Below are 16,070 nucleotides of genomic sequence, written 5' to 3'. Positions count from 1 at the left end.
GGATCACCAATCTGGTTGGTGGCAGGTGGCGCCATTCAATGTCAGTGACCAGACCAAGCAAAGAAATCAACATCTTCATCTTTTTCCTAGACTATTATTGTTACGACATTTTACATTATTTTGAGTAGTTCCATATGCTTGAAAACAGCTCTCGCAGCTCAATTTTCTATTGTTATTGTTAAGAGATTATTTGTGCCATCTGCTCAACACTTAAGCTCCATCTGGACTTCACACATCTGAACAGTAATACCGTGCGTTTAGTGCTGGGTGCATTCAACGTTACATGATGTAATACACAGGATGGCTACACACGCACACTGGAGATTCACACACAATAATAGGAGCTTGGATAAAAAGAGAATAACTTTATTTAAACAAGAATCTTATTAGACTATACAGATGTTTAATTGGACTGAAACATCTCTTCAGGCTGTCCCGATTTTAAACTTGGCCTAATTAAACTATTACTCTAGACAAATGTCTCTCTCTAAACATCCACTACAATATAAAAAAAGATATAAAACCAATTATTTTCTGCAGATAACAGAAACTAAGCCGGATGACCAGACAGACCATTTCCAAATTAGGAATGGCCATGAACACTGAATGAAAGCCAGTCCCTTAAAACTGTAGACTTTGAGAGCAGGTTTTCTAAAGGTAGATGCTAGATCCCATGGCCCGGAAGAAAATGTTTAAATTAAAAAAAAAAATTACGTAGCGGGAGTGGTTAAAGGGGCACTTAACCAAAAAAACAATGCCGATTTATTTTGCACATAATCTCACATACAAAACTCTAAACAGGTCTGCACACATTAATTTAGTTAAGACAGTTATTGAGAGTAAATTCATTTGAATATGGGCACCAGTGATATCATCAGGGGCATTGAATCCTTGTTTTATGTTATATACAGCTCAATGAAATTATATGGTAGCAGTTCCTATAAAACAAGGTATTGCTATTTTCGATCTACGTCATTTCATGGATTTCATTATAAAGTATTCTGTATTTTGTTCTGACAAATAATAAACAAACTTGAACTTGTAATTAACACAACAGGATTCAATGTCTCAGATGACATCACTGGTGCCCATAACATTTTTTTTACTCCCAATAATAAATAAAGTCAAACTAAAGTAATGTGTGCAAATGTTTTTGGATGCGTGTGAGATTATGTGCAAAATAAATGAGCATTGTTTTTTTTAGTGAAGTTCTAAACGTCTAAAAAGGTTAAAACGATGACTTGCAGCTTTGCCAAAAACTGACGATCCCCAATAAAACACAGATGACCCTGTGTGATCTAGCATCAGCCTTTTCTAAACACAGAGCGAGCCTAGTCCATAGCTAAACATTTGGTCAATGAATTCAATAAAATCTCAGTCTATGACTCAGCCCAGTCTGTGTTGTGAGCCTGTGAAACTGGGATCGGGTCCAGTGACATTCACCACAACATGACATGAACAAACAAAATCTTTAAAAAAAAAAAAAGTCTCTTGATGGCGTTTATGTACAAAAAACAGGAAGGAAAACAAAAAGGCAAGAATGAAAACACTATACAACAGTAGTTATTGTGTAACTGTGAGAAAAGACAACCTCTTCCTTATGGCATTGCTGGGACAATAGGGCAAGTTGCAAAGGAGCAGTTAGGATGTGTTGGGATGGCTGGGCAGGAGGGTGAGGTGAGATGGTGGAGGACGTCAGGAACATGTTCTTAGTAGAGGCCTCCTGTCTGTTGCTGGAACACATCGATTGTATCTTCATCTTCCATTTCCAACTGTTAAGGGGAGAGGGGGAGAAAATATTTAAACTAAGAGACATGGCGTTCGTAATAAGCCCTAACCCAAACCAGCTGTAAACGGAAACTGTCATATTTCACCGCTCGCTCGCTTGTCAGCTTTTAGGTGTGTGGAGAGATGGAGAGGGACTGGGAAGTGGGAACATGACCCCCCCCCCCTCACGTTTCTTTGTTCCATGAGTGAGCGCCAGGCTTACCTGTGCCGGTGTGTCTGTCTCGTTTATTGGCTGCCCGTCAAATCTGAATCTGATTTGCCTCATCGACAGTCCCTGGAGACACAAACAAAGAGGGAAAAAAAAACATTGTCCCTTGTTTTAGTTTTAGATCTGGAACCTAAAAGACCCCCCCCCCCCCCCCCCCCATTAGTCAAAGTTCCCAAATCCACTGAACAATCGTAAAGGAGGGGGAGTTAGGCAGGACTTAGCATAATGTTGGCATTCCAAATCCATGTTGTTTACATTTAAAGACAAAAGGAAACATCCGATGAAAAGGAATGACGAGCGTAGGGAGAAGGAAGTGCCATAAAAAAAAAGGGGGCTAAGGCTTGCCCTACTTGCATTGGTTCCAGTGGCTGGTAGACACTTCATGCATCACAGTGACATTCCACAATGAGATTAGGCCTTGGCCAGCCTGGCTATGAGACAACTAGCTAGGAATGGGCAAACCTCACAGAATTACTATTAGATAGTCACTGGGAACTAAATGGTAAGCCCCCCCTCACATGTTAACATATGGTTATGTCAGCTTCCACGCTAATGTATGGTTTTGTTTTTACTTAATAACGAACGTTATTAAAGCTACAGTGTGGATGTTTTGTCGCCACCTATTGGCAGTGAGAAGAAGTTATCTGTGTTTGCCCTCACCACTGATACATTTTTTTTTAAATTTATTCCTTCAGCAGAGTTTCTTATTTTTATCTGGGTGAAAAAGTGCATCAGAGAAAAAGTCCGGTCCAGGGTTTCCCCATCTCTGGCAAGTAGTGTCTGTTACCACATTCACCGGTGAGGCTCAGATCAGCTTTCGATTATGTGTTTTTGGACGATAACGTTGGATCAATAAACGCGATCAATATTTGGAATGGCGATCAGGAATTGGATTAATCTTTTTGCAGAACATCTGATGTGAGGTAAGGACTCTATTTTACCAGTATTGGGTTAATCAGATGTTTTTTTCATAGCGATCACAACGTGTCTGTGTGTATGCGTGTATGACGTTAGCGCTGACCAGGTCATGGATAATAGATTTTTCAACCCGCTTCTCTAGCGTGCATAAGTACACATATACTATCGATAATCTAGCGTTTATTTGAAAACGATTAATAAATCAGCCGAAAAAATTACGTGTTTTGTGTATTCCACTAAAGGGCTATTATCGCGGAATTTCTCTGAAATTACTAGAACTCTCCGAAACTATACTCGTATTCAAAACGGTATAAAACGGAAATGTACCAATGAAAAAACAATCCGTTTCGTACATGTTGACTGCAAGCAAGTCATTGATAAGCGAGGGGTGTTTTAGACCCATAGCCATAATTTAAAGGTGACATGCATTATAAATGTCTTTTTTCAGTGTCTAGCATTGTATTATAGTAATAGGAGTTAGTATCAATGTGTCTGTGTGTCTAAATACCATATTGGCGGATTGCCGTCATTCAGGTCATTCATTTCCTGCTCCATTTTAATCAGGTCATTCAGATTTGACTCGCATGGTGACGTCACGTGGTGAGGATGGAGCGGATAGTGATCCGATTAGCTCTGTGGTTGTAGCGCACCAAACAGGGTTTGACAGAGCGAGCGAGAGAGAGGGAGAATCAGATAGACCCTCGCGACAGAGCACACGCGCGCGTTGCACTGTCGTCTCTCGGTCCGTCTCTCTCTCTCTCTCCCCCTCTCTATCTCTATCTCTCTCGATTCGGGAGCATACTAACGCCCCGTCTATAGCTGTAGCGCACGGCACAGTGGAAGACTTCCTCAAACGGGAGAGAGAGAAAGAGAAGGGGACCTGCGTATCTCGCACGCAGCTGTGTTTACACAGTGTGCTCTCTCTCTCTGCCACTCGCAGACTGTGTGGATGACTGTCACTGAAAGTGCTTATGGGCGGAGCCCAGCCAATAACAGGCTGAAATCTTGAGGCTGGAAAATGATGCTTTAGAGTACTCCATTAGAAATATAAAACAATGATTTTTATTTTATTTTTTATAAATAAACCTTACAGATGTCTTCCATAGACTCACAGGAATTGTGTAAAGTTGCCCAAATAGTGCTAGGAACAGCAATGCAGGTCCCCTTTAAGATAGAGTTTAAGCGTTCGCAAATATCCCCGACCTCCCATTGACTAAAGCGCTGGCACTCAAGGGGTTCTCTGTGCAAAGGGGCGTGGCACCCAATGTGTTAATTGACTGATATCAATTCCTGTCTCCTAAGCCGTTCAGCCATTGTGTAGTGTGATGTGTGCCGGGTGCCAGTGTATGTGTGCCCAAGGTTGGGTGCTACCAGTGGTGGTGAAGGAGGCAATTTCCACCCTACATTGTAAAGCGCATTGAGTGTCTAGAAAAGCGCTATATAAATGCAATTAATTATTATTATTATTACACAGACACTACTCTGGTATATTGAGAAATACAGAGAGTCTGGTAGTGATGGGCTTACTCAGCATCGTCTAAACCTATTTGGCAAAGGCTTCAATGTAACAGACGTTCCTTTATATGTAAAAGTTCTGCACTGCAGCTTTAAGTACAGGGAGAGGAGGGGAAGAAGTGGAGCCTGAAGAGATGGGGTTTCAGTCTATGATGGAAGGTGGGGGAGTGACTCTGCAGTCCTGACAGAAGAGGAGAGATCACAGATTCCTCTGCTTCAGGTCTGGAAGGAGAAGTCTAGTCTATGAGGAGAGAGGTTGCCAGGTTGCCACAGGGAAGGGGAGCGTCCAGTAGCAGAGCCCAGTAGGGCTGTCCTCCACTAAAGACATTCGACTAATAAGTCAAGGACTTACACTTTTTCTGGAAATAACCCATTCAGTATGGAGAAGGAAAAAAAACTAAGAATGACTAATCGACTAACAAATCTTTGGCTGACTAAGACCAAACCAATAATTAATGGACTATGAGAGGGCAACAGCCCTAGGGCTAAGGGGCCGAGCTGGGGTGTGCAGGGCTGTATCAGGATTTGGGAGATAGGTGGGTGTGGTTTTGCTTTGTAGTCTTGTAGGCCAACAGCACCAGAGTTTTGCAGGCAGCTGCTGGGAGCCAGTGGGTGGAGCAGAGGAGGGGGAGTGATTTGCTGACTATGACCGCTATCTCACTCACACACTTACAGCACATTCCTGAAATTTGGGGACCTTTACTTTTTTTGGACTGCTTTCTCTCCTCAAACTCATACACATTTACACACCTGAAAAAAAGTTTGTACTTGTGTTTTGTATATTTTACTTGCTTTTAATTTGAGTAAGGTGCCATCTCCACAACCATGTGCAATTTGATTTTAATGTGTGCATGGTCCTGGTTTTACTTATTACTCCCCATGCGGGGAGACATGGGTGAATTTGGCAAGGCTTAAGACGAGGCAGGAAGCAGCCTTCTGGATAAGTTATTATGTGGGTCAATATGTGAACGTCAGGCGTCGCTGTGTTCACCATGTTACTGTATCCAGAGCTACTCCTGACTTCAGCAGGATTCACACCAGGCTTTTCTCTGGGCTCATAAATTAACTAGGATTCTTGGCGCGACGGGACCTTGAACATGACAGGCAGAGATTCACAATGGATTTCACTTTGTTCATTTTCAACCGTGAAGACTAACTAATCAGTCGCAAGAAATTAACTATAGAGAAATCCAGCGTTGCTATATATTCGACCAGACAAGTAGCAATAACAAATCGTGCTCGTTGACGGAGGGTACGCGCACAGGCTTGCTCATGAGGCTTTGGGCACTTTGTTCTAAGGACCAGCTGGTTGCTTATAACTAAGCCTAGTACCTAAAGCCAGCATGTAGCGCAGGCACCCTGCTGAAAAGTGTAGACCTATATTTCCCCAAGGGGAGTAATAAAGGAACACTTGATTTGACTTACATATGACCTTTATTTCCAGACAGTAGGCCATTTGTTCAAATGTAAGTATGGGGTAGAAAGACTGGTAAAATGTGGGTTTTACTTCAAATCTACAGTAAAGAGACTATATTTACCAATAAGTGATAGCAAAAGGTGGCGCTAATCCCCCACTCAATCTGCCATCTGCTGGTAGACCTATAGCTTTCTAGCATTAAAAGAGATGAACAACACTCTGGAAGGAATATACCCGATACCGATCAATTATAATTCACGTCTGGTCGATGTTAGCATGGTGTTATTCACTGTCAAAGATGATTTTTTTTTATATTCTCCTTTGGTTCATTACAATTTACTCAAGCCTAGTAACAGACACAATATTTCTGACACTGGGAATACATTCCCTGCGATCCATGGATGTCCCTAGATACCAAGAACATGCAAATGGACCTTGTAGAAGTGGAGCAATCTTTAATTTACTTAGGCATATATTTTTAGGCGAATCTTCTGAAAATATGGCTAGGGCTTAAGAGGTTAAGAACTTTAATATACTTGAAGTGTGCACTGTGTTGCTATATTATCTAGGAAAATGTGAATATTGGATCGGCATATAACCAATATCTTTTTGATCTACTTTTTCTAGGTTAGGCCATGCCTCCCACAGGTCAGCTGCAATGTGGACCAAGCCTTGCATCACGTGTCCCCTCCGGTACACGAGGAGGCAGCTGTCGCATCTTTTCACCTGTACAGCGCGATCTCTCAGCGGCGAGGGTCTGCGTGGGAGGGACACGCCGCCCTCATTGCTTCCTGATTCTACTGCGCAGGCGCACCAACCGACCTGTAGGAGTCGCTGTCCACAACGTCCGATCCCCACCCGCCAGCTTCCCACCCCCTAATACTGCCAATTGTATTAGTATGAACGACCAGCCAAGCTGGTAGCAATGCCGAGAGCTGCACGTACATGTGTTATTTAGTTAGGCCTACTGGAGATTTTCGTTAACATAAGTAGATTTTTCGTTTTTGTTTATTCATCAAGTTTATATAAATAAAACCATGTTTAGAACATGTTTGAGTTTGTTAAATACATGCATTTGATTTTTTTCAAGTGGTGAGTTTTTTAGTTGTTCCCTTATTTCTCGCTACATATCAAGCCTGCATCATTAGTAGTGGAAGCAAATTAATCTGTCCACGCTGAATAAAACCCTCTACTTTTCTTTTTTATTCATTTATCCATGGTTAACTTATTGGGGGGGTCCGAATCTCAAGATTAGCCACCTGCAGATGGCAGGGAGAGGCGCGGGGTGTGCCGTATATTTTAGTTGATTAAATATTAAACACTTTAATTTATAAAATTTTATTAAAAAAAGCCGTCATTTATTTCCATATTATTATTATTTTTAAAACATACAGAGCCACTGCAGAGTGGCTGAAGAGCCACATGCGGCTCCAGACCGTGGGTTGCCGACCCCTACTCTAGACTATGCTACATGGATCCACTGAAACAGAAAAATCTTCACTTTAAAATGCGTTTAAAAAAATCTGTTTTTTTTCTTTCGAAAATGCCGTTTACGTGTGGATGAAAGGCCCAAACGTAGTATAAAATGTGCGTTTTGCAAAATATCCATATTCGTGTGGACATGGCCTTAAGGCCTCTACATGCTACAGCAACTTCAAAGAAACTGCACCACAACATCGACAAAGCAAAGGTGTTGCAGACACTCTGCCTTTATGCTTCTGCAACATCGACGCACAGCCTAATGTAACATTGTACCCCGTATGTAGCTAGGTTCCCTAGATAGATGACACTTCCCTTCTCAACCAACCCATTGATAACAAGCAGAAAAATAAGCATAATTTTTACTTCCGGGTGGGGGGTTTCAAAATAAAAGAGCGACGTCTAAAAGCACCGTAAATACGTTTATTTTTTACAATATCTAACGTTACACGAACCTAAACTAATCTAAAGTTAGTTTAGGTTCGTGTTAACATTAGATAATGTACAAAATAAACGTATTTCCGGTGCTTTTAGACGTCGCTCTTTTATTTTGAAATCCCCCGACCGGAAGTATTATAGTGTCTGTTGCTAGCAGCTTAACTTTTGTCGGCCGGTTCTGTGCTTTTTCGAGCTAACGTAACGTCATTAGTTTCCAATGGAGAGGAGAGAAAGACCTCGGCTCACATGCAGCTCAAACTACCTGTTGGAATAAATTAATTGATTGATGTTAACTTGTCCCTGTGTGTGTCCAGTCATTTCGACTAGCAAACGCTGTATTTAACGTTACCTCAGGATACCATTGTATTTAGTTGGTTAGCTATGTAGCTAATGTGGATAGCATTTTGTATAGCATCAATGCTAGCTGGCTGGCTACAGCTTTATTTACTAAATTATGGAGGCTTTTTAATCGTCAAGGTAAGAGAGGATTTGTCATGATCAACTGAAGGCGTATGCTATGGAACAATATGTGCTTGGGTTTTCAGAAAAAGGCCAGCTATGACGCTAATTATTTAGCTAATATTGATAGCATAGCTTGCTGGCTACAACAATGGAGGATGGTATTCCTCGCTGCGGGACCAATATTATTCTATGACAGCCCCGCCCCCATTCACTACCAACCAATCACTGCTACGCAATATCAACGCAACGGTTGTTTAGATTAGACTTTGGAGACAGGTACGCAACATCCTCGCAACAGTCTACAAGACCCTCTGCAACAACCGCGTTGAAATCGCGCCGATGTTGTGTTGCAGTTGCTTTGAAGTTGCTGTAGCATGTAGAGGCCTTTACGGCCCAAACACACAGAACGCGGGCGTGAGGCGGGTGGGCTATCAGCGCTTCACTTTCGCTCCCATGTTAACGGGCATCGCTGTTTACACCGGCCGCGAGCGGGCGGGCGACTCGCAAGCTGGAAGCATATTTTTCCGCTTCGGTTGGATTCAGAGGCATGCGCCACGTGCATTTTCACAGAAATACTCAATATCTGCATTATTACCACACATATAGATGTTGTTCAACCAGCTGTGTCTGTATCTTTCCCAATACAAATAAACCCTACTATACTTTTTCAGGAGTACAGTCACACTGATTTCATTCTAAAATTCTAATTAATTAGATAATAACGGGTTATTAGATTAGATTCGGTTTATTGTCATTACACAGTACAAGACAGTGCAATGAGATTGTGTACGTCCAACCAGGATGTGACAATCAACAGTCGGTTGCAATGTAAGACACATATAAATAAAACTGTACAGTAAAGTGCAATGGTTAGCACAATGTGCGATGGTGAGATTTTTTTTTTTATATTATATTTAAATAAAGTCTACATAAGCTATGGGCTATATATACACAGGTATACAGTGAGGTGCAGTGGGTAGAGTTTTGATTAAGAAGTCTGACAGCTGAGGGGAAGAAACTATTTGTGGTCCTGTTGGTTCTGCTGTAGCGTGCCCCAGAGCGAGCACCCCGCAGGCGGGTGAACAGTCCATGGTTGGGGTGAGATGCGTCTTTGATGATGTTATACATGCAAAATGGACAATAGAACACTGGAACTGGAAATCAAATGGGGACTGACTTCGCATATAGACTAGGCATTTACAGCTGTTCCAATGTAAATGTGCCTTCCTCCGTGTGCTTTCGCCCGCTCTGAAGTCGGACTCTGTGTGGACGTCCAAGCAAGCTGTTCTCGCACGAAATCCGCGAGTGCCTGCACGCGCCCCTGATGCGTTTCAAGCATTAGAATCTGGTTAAGCACATCATCTCCTATAAGTCACTCTGTTGGTTATTCCACAAGAATTTGTGTGGGTTGTGGCAATGGAAGTGGCCTATCATTTACCTATCGCAAAAAGGTAGTGGCTATTGCGGATTCACGCTTGTTTAATGTCTTTGAAACTGTGTTAGTTTGTTCAGTCCGAGCATTTTAATGAGAATGTTACATCAATCAATGAAACAATCTGACATCAAGGCCACCGAATCAACCCTCCCCTTAATTGGCTGATATCAATCCCTGTCTCCTGAGCCGTTCAGCCATTGTGTAGTTGTAGTGTGATGTGTGCCTGGTGCCAGTGTATGGCAGCCATTGAGCCTCCAAGGTTGGGTGCTACCAGTGGTGGTGGTGGTGAAGGAGGCAATTTCCACCCTACATTGTGGGGAGCGCTTTGAGTGTCTAGAAAAGTGCTATATAAATGTAATGATAATTTATTCATGAGTCATTCCTTTAATGCAGGGGTCAGCAACCTTTACTATCAAAAGAGCCACTTTTCCGCCGCCCCACAAAATAAAATGATCAGGGAGCCGCACAACCTATTTACCCTTAAAATTAAGATAACACAGTGTACTGTATAACGTTTTATATATCCCCAAGCATACCCCACATTTAGCATAAAACTCCTGACAATTGCATACCCAAAGTAATTTGCGATTTATTACTTTATACTTATAGCACACAGTTTGTTGCATTAACACTTTCAATGCCCAAAACGTGATAAGACGTTTTATCAGCCCAATGCCTGAATACCCACGACTACAATTATCGTTTTATTTTTTTATTAGCGATCTGAATTCATATTTCATCAACCGAGTCTCCCGTTGGTATCAGGGCTGTACGCTAAGCTTTTTCACTAGGGGCATACTTGCCCCTAAATGAGAAATTTAGGGGCAAAAAATATTTTTTAGGGGCACATTTTTTAATAACAATTTTACCATTATTCAAAAAATATGTTCCTCCTGCCTCATTACTGTTGTCCTTTTATTTAACATTTAAGTGCGTTTGTTTTCAGGTTTGTATCTTTTATAATGAACCAACTGAGAAAGTGTGTAAATCACTAATAGAACAAAAACAACAAACTGTGTGTGTGTGTGCGCGCGCTTGTGTAGTGCTCCTTGAATGAGATCACCACAACACACACACACCATTGCATTAATCAGGAGGACAAGAAACTCTGCATACATTTGTTTCACAATGAAAAGTGCTTTAGAAATCAAATGAATTATTATTGTAAATAACCCCATGAAAGGGTTATTATTTGTATGGGTAATTACCTGCTTCATATTTGTGATGTTACTGGTTTCAGTGTGTGCCTAAAGTGATCAATGTGTTGGGCCGTTTATAGAGATCTATGCCAATTAATGTTTATATATATCCGGGACTTTTTTTAATAAGAATTGAGAGGTATTTGTATATGTGACCTTTATTTTGAAAACCGTGTTGCGACGCAACCTTATTTACATTTGCGCTTTTGACAGTGAAATGTTCAGTCCAACTTAGCTCGAAGGAAAGACTAATCAAAAAGGTTTAATTGACCCGTATGAGGCTCTTACGGTAGGACTTTGATTGTTTATAGAAGTGGAATGTAATACTATGCTAAACGAGAAATAAACAGTGATTTTACCAGCAGTAAAGTTGCAAGCCACTTTCATTTCATAATATACAGGGAACCGTGACAATTATTAGTATTATCTTATTTGCATATTGTCTCATTATTAGATAGATAGATAGGTTGATATTTTATAAATTTAAGTAGACAGTATTTCACGTCCTAATAGTGGGCTGCTACTACTACTCACCTAATGCATGATGGCTGAACCTGAACGTTAGAAGTGTCCGTGTCCCCGTCAATCAATCATCACATCATCACGTCAATCATCATCATCTTATCATCTCTCCACATCGGATGTGGTTGTCATAAGATGGACTGATATCCACTCCGTTGTTCTTGCAGAGCAAAATTTGCGACTTAAATGTATTGAAATGAGGTGCTTCTTTGACGATGCAATAGCCCATATTGAAAGGAAGAGAGGCCACATTCAGTTTCGTTTTGCTAGGAATTATGGGATTTGGTGTTGGATGTATAGACTACGCAGATAGGGACATGGTCTTTAATCGCACGATAGACTACAAGTACCAAGTATATAGCGTGACCCAGATTCACTCCACACGCAAATCTTTTTTTTCACTCAGGCTATCGGTGATCGCAGTAAGTTCATTCATTGCCGACAGATTCTTTCATAGCACCACGACATTGTGTCGCACTGTACAGCCTTGGTTGTAGGCTAATGTTTTTTTTTTTTTTTTTTTTTTTTAATGTATCCAATTTGTATGGATTAATTTAGGAGTGAAATGCGAATGAAGGGTTGAAATCACAACTCGCAACGTTGCTCCCAAATAATATTTCCAACTCGCAACGGCCAAATTAAGGGGCAATTTGCGACGAGATCATCGCAGTGTACAGCCCTGGGTATGCAGCCCCTGTAGGAGCTCAGATGTGAAAAAACCGCCCCCTATCGTCGCCCAGATGGTAATGCACCCTTTTGGTTCGCCCTATGTGTGTGTGTGTGGGCGATCGCTTTGAGGAAATCAGAGAATCGATTTTTCAGATCGCCTATATAGCGTGCATACGTACACATATACTATCGATAATCTAGCGTTTATTTGAAAACTATTCATAAATAGGCCGAAAAATTACAACGTTTTTGTGTATTCTAGAATATTCCAGTAAAGGGCGATTATCATGGAATATTTATATTTTCCTTGAAAACTAGGGCTTTTCAAAATGCTATAAAACTAAAAGGAACCGATAAAAAAACAATCCGCTTCGACAATGTTGACTGGAAAACGAGTCATTGATAAGCGACGGGCAGATTAGACACATAGCCATAATTTAAAACATAGATTAGGCGTTATTAACGCTAACATTGAAGTGGATGGTGGGCATTCAAGCGGTAAATCAAGATTAAGCTTGGGCTCTGAAAGTGTTAATGGGATTATAAAGCAACAAAAAGATTTTTTTTGACTTTTTATTGCTCTTTTTACATGTTATAACAAAGTAAAACCTCAAACTCTTATGAAGAGGAGAAAAAATACTGGCTGTGTAGACCTATTTTTTTAATAAAACAGAAGAGGAGACAAAACACTGGTGTCTGTAGACCGACTTTGAAATAAAACCCTGAACTGTTCAGGTATATTTGAGTCCTTCCCTTATTTGTGGAACATTTATAAAATAAAAAGTATTCCACTTTGAAAAAAGACTAGCATGTGTAGACCTACTTTGAAATAAAACACAGAAAAGGAGAAAAAACACTGGCATCTGTAGACCTACTTTGAAATAAAACCCTGAACTATGCAGCTCTATTAATCCTTCCCTTATTTGTGGAAAATCTATCAAATAAAAAGTTAATTTTTTTGGGCCAGGGAGCCGCAGCTGATTGGCCGGAGCCGCAGGTTGCCGACCCCTGCTTTAATGTAATACTTCACCTTCACAGCATATTAATAGCATGCACACCTCCACAGAAGTTCAGGAACAGTCAGCCCCCTACATTAACTGCTGCAAAGATCATAAAAGATCACATAGCGATTATTTCAGCAGATATTGTGATTGTGATAAAACTAGCAATATAATTTCTTATGGTCTAGTTTTACGTTTAGAATCTATGTCTCCTTTTCATGTAATTTGAATCTCTTTCAGTAGTATATTGTAGGAATACATTAACCTGCCAGACTCTTCTCAATCTCACTTAATCAAATATATTTAAAAGAATGTCCATAAGCCTATTCAGCTTTTGTTATATTACATTTTCATATTCAATATAAATGTGATACATTGTTTAGCCCTAATTGATAGTTTGGCAAATAGACAACTTTAGTTCAGGGACTAAGCCACAATTGGTGGATGACCATTCATGAACTCCCATAGAGGACTTCATGTAGTACTTTTCTTTTATCGTTACCTCCGATTTCATTTTTGAAATGTGCTCTTAATTGTTCCGATTGAAATACATTTCTGTATTAATTAACGCACTACAACATTTATGAATGTAACGACTCGACGACACATGAGTTGAATTACTCTGAGTATTTATCGAGTATAAATTTATCGAACGAACAAATAGAGGTACAGTGTGAGATATTGCGTTTATTTATTTTTTTGTATGTGAATGTGACAAGATGCAACAATAAAACTGAATCTGAATCAACGCCTCCAGATGGAAAGTACTGCAGGCTAAAGCTTGTCATGCTCACCTGTCTGTCACAGTAGGCCTTCATGAGTTTACTGAGCGGCGTGTGCCTCTTGATCTTGAACTGCACTACGGAGCCGTCCTGTCCCGCCACCTTCAGGTTTATGTGGTCATTGTTTTCGGTCTTCACTCCCTCCTGTGGGACAGAGATGTGGAGGGAACAACGTTAGTTTAACACAAGTTCACATTTTTGTCCAAAAAGGGCAATGTGTGATCTACAATTAAATGTGCAACCTATTCCACAGCACTTTACAATTCAAGTGCAATAAAATTAGGACATTAGCACACTGACACTGGCACAAACACCAGGAACTTTAACACTTGATACCTAAAGCACTTTAAAACCGATAGTCCCCCTATTTCCGGGTTTGTCTCGCCACGTCGCACATTATTGTGTTGTCATCGTCAGTTTCACCTATTGTCTGTTTTTTTATGGTTTGTGTAGTTTAGTAACTCGTACATGTAGCCTACTGTTGTCTGTTCTTGTGATTATGTTTGTGTACATTTGTAATTTGCCTGATCAACCTGCTGCTAAGGGAGTACAGATGGAAATGAGCCTCTGGCTATAACCTGGCATATTTACATGAAAGTGTTCATCAATATTGTACTGTCCCTATTTTTAAATAAAAATAATATATACAAATAAATTAATAAATACATTTTTAACTGACCTTATTGTGGACTGGTAATGTATCTGTGGCTGCCCAATGCATCCCATCAGTAACAGACCCATACACCAGTCACACTATACTGTGGGTGATAATATGATGAATTGAAAATGGGGGACCCTGATGTAAACAAGACGAAAGTCTTTCTCTGGTCTGCATCCCCTTAACAATTATATGTATTGAGCTGTACTGTACTGTACCCATTCTGCAATCTGTTAATAAAGTTTTCAATCAATCAATCAATCAATCAATAAAGGCAGAGACCCAGCTAGACTATAGTCCACTCCAGACATTAGGATTCAGTCAGGGACACAACACGACATGAACGATATAGTAGGAATAATTTGATAATAATCTATTAAATCCAGGGGGCAGGTTGATTTGGCTATATCATTATGATCAATAATAGTCATGCATTAATTTTTGCACCACCATGAACCAAGGTGAACTGTGCTGAATTACAGAGCTGCCACACATCCAACTTGACACAGTCGTGTGAGGAGGCTGCTGCTGTCCGGGACTCCGGGTCTCTCACACAGTCACACTCACTCACTACTAGCTTCAACAACAACAATAACAATAACAGTGGTCGCGCGGAGCTAGATTTGCCCCGTCGTTTAAATTAGTCAATAAATGGAACAGATGTGCAAAATCAACACACCCACACACTTTTGTGAACAAATTGTGGCATGCGGTGGCGACATGCGAGAGAGGACGACGCCAGGCATGAAGGCAGCCGGTTGGTTGTCTTTTCAATCAAGCAAGCAGCAATCTACGCGCTCATGGCTGCGCGTTCACAAGCCTTCCGGTGTATCCAAGTAGCAGCAGCTAGCTGAATTAGCTAACTTAATTGCCCACAACTTCAATAACATAAAATATAGACTGTGAAAATAGCAACTTTTTCCTCTAGTCCTAATGTCCGTGATAGGGTAAAAAAAACGATATCTAGACGCGTTTAAAAGAAACTCACCTTAGGTTTTTCATCAGCCATGGTGTCTTCTTGCGTTTCTCTACGCCGCCACACAAAGACTACGGGTACGCGCACGTACTCGTCCCCGCTTAAAATATTCGACCAAACGTGCGCGAGCATGTGTCCGCGCGCGTCCACTGTACTCGTCTCTGAGTGGCTGTGATAGTCACGAGGGGCAAAGCGCGGTCTCGGAATGGGCGGGAGGGTCACAATGCGCGTTAAAGAAGCTTTCAGCAACACATGCACGCGCATTTGCCATTTTAGTCCTTTTGTTTCGTTTTCTTTCGAGGTTATGCCCTAAAAATGCCACCACAGACTGTTCTGGGGCCATGTGATTGATATATAACAACAGTTATCTTATCGGTGTGAATGGTACAGAGGATTGGAATCTACATTTTTTTCTTGTATTTTTTTTCCATGGAGAAGGATCCCCAGTGGCCATCTTGTTTTTTTTAATGTCATGACGAACATGTACATGCACACTGATTTCACAGATACTGGACTTCCATATGATATTATGACTTCATGTGTTTTAAAAAACAATAATATAGAAAAACCAACACAAATATATAACAAAGCAAATAAATCTTG

At 40.8% G+C, this 16,070-nt stretch overlaps 1 protein-coding gene across 1 annotated transcript; it reads right to left on the bottom strand.

The window, feature by feature from the left end:
• Window positions 1–349: 349 nt before the first annotated feature.
• Window positions 350–15,553, bottom strand: sumo2b (small ubiquitin like modifier 2b). Its single transcript, XM_084328798.1, has 4 exons — window positions 15,480–15,553; window positions 13,846–13,977; window positions 1,991–2,062; window positions 350–1,772 (listed from the first exon to the last, which is right to left on the bottom strand). The coding sequence occupies exons 1-4, from the start codon at window positions 15,498–15,500 to the stop codon at window positions 1,710–1,712; spliced, it is 288 nt and encodes a 95-aa protein (XP_084184924.1). The 5' UTR covers window positions 15,501–15,553; the 3' UTR covers window positions 350–1,709.
• Window positions 15,554–16,070: the final 517 nt, after the last annotated feature.

The sequence above is a fragment of the Notolepis coatsorum genome, assembly GCF_963971535.1.
Source record: "Notolepis coatsorum genome assembly, chromosome: 14".
Lineage (NCBI taxonomy): Eukaryota > Metazoa > Chordata > Actinopteri > Aulopiformes > Paralepididae > Notolepis > Notolepis coatsorum.
This window is presented reverse-complemented; position numbering and strand designations above follow the sequence as displayed.